Consider the following 1041-nt stretch of genomic DNA (forward strand, 5'->3'; position numbering starts at 1 on the left):
CTCTCTGTCCAGTGCTCCCTCTGTTACCAATGTGTAGAAGTTCTCAACGGAAGATTTCAGGGCAAAAGGAAGGTCATCTTGGATGGAGCAAACCACCCTTCCATTTTCTCCAGAGTCAAGATCTGAAACACCAAAAACAGCGACCACTGTCTCAGGAGAGTTCTCTGGGATGGGACTGGTAAGTGAAGATATAGTCAGTTCTGGAGGATTGTCATTCAGATCTATCACCTGAACAACAACGGTACATTCTGCAGAAAGACCTCCACCATCTGTGGCTTGAATATTTATAGTGTAAGATTGAGTTGATTCAAAATCCACTTTTTCCTTTAAATAAAGTTCTCCCAATTTCTCTTTAAGGTGAAACGTTTTACGAATGTTTTCAGAGGGATACAAAAATATATAAGATATATCTCCATAATTCCCTACGTCTAAGTCTGTGGCAGAGACTGTGACAACCTTGGATCCAACGGAACTGTCCTCAGGGATTTGAACCTCATATTGGAACTGAGTGAACACGGGCGCATTGTCATTGATATCCACTACGAGGACTCGGATTTGGGCAGTTCCAGACCTTGGTGGGACTCCCCCATCCACTGCAGTGAGAGTTAAAGTGACCTCAGATTGCTTCTCCCGATCCAATGGCTCATCCAGTACAAGCTCGGGGTATCTCCTGCCCTCACTGCTCTCTCGAATTTGAATATGGAAAAGGGAGTTGGGACTGATTGCATAGTTCTGGAGACTGTTGTTTCCTACGTCTAAATCTCTAGCATTTTCTAGTAGAAACACAGTACCAGGGGTGGTGCTCTCCGGGATTTTTAGAAGCATTTCAGTTTCTGAGAACACTGGTGAATGATCATTAATATCTTGTACCCTTAATTCAGCCAGAACAATCTGAAAGGGCTTTTCCAGTAAGATCTTAAAAGGCAGCACACAGGGTTCGGCGGGGCCGCACAGCTCCTCCCGATCCAGTTTCTCTCTCAGGAGCAAATCCCCGGTTTTAGGGTGCAGCTGCAAATACTCTTTGTTCCCTTTGAAAACGAC

The 1041-nt window shown here is 44.8% G+C and overlaps 1 protein-coding gene across 1 annotated transcript; it reads right to left on the reverse strand.

Moving 5' to 3' along the window:
• Positions 1-6: 6 nt before the first annotated feature.
• Positions 7-1035, reverse strand: LOC114037147 (protocadherin beta-2-like; the record flags this gene model as incomplete). The annotated part of the gene is made up of 1 exon (XM_027853975.1): positions 7-1035. A coding segment is annotated over one exon (1029 nt), but the record flags the coding sequence as incomplete, so codon positions are not given.
• Positions 1036-1041: the final 6 nt, after the last annotated feature.

This window comes from Vombatus ursinus, unplaced genomic scaffold (assembly GCF_900497805.2).
Source record: "Vombatus ursinus unplaced genomic scaffold, bare-nosed wombat genome assembly UNPS02010236.1, whole genome shotgun sequence".
Lineage (NCBI taxonomy): Eukaryota > Metazoa > Chordata > Mammalia > Diprotodontia > Vombatidae > Vombatus > Vombatus ursinus.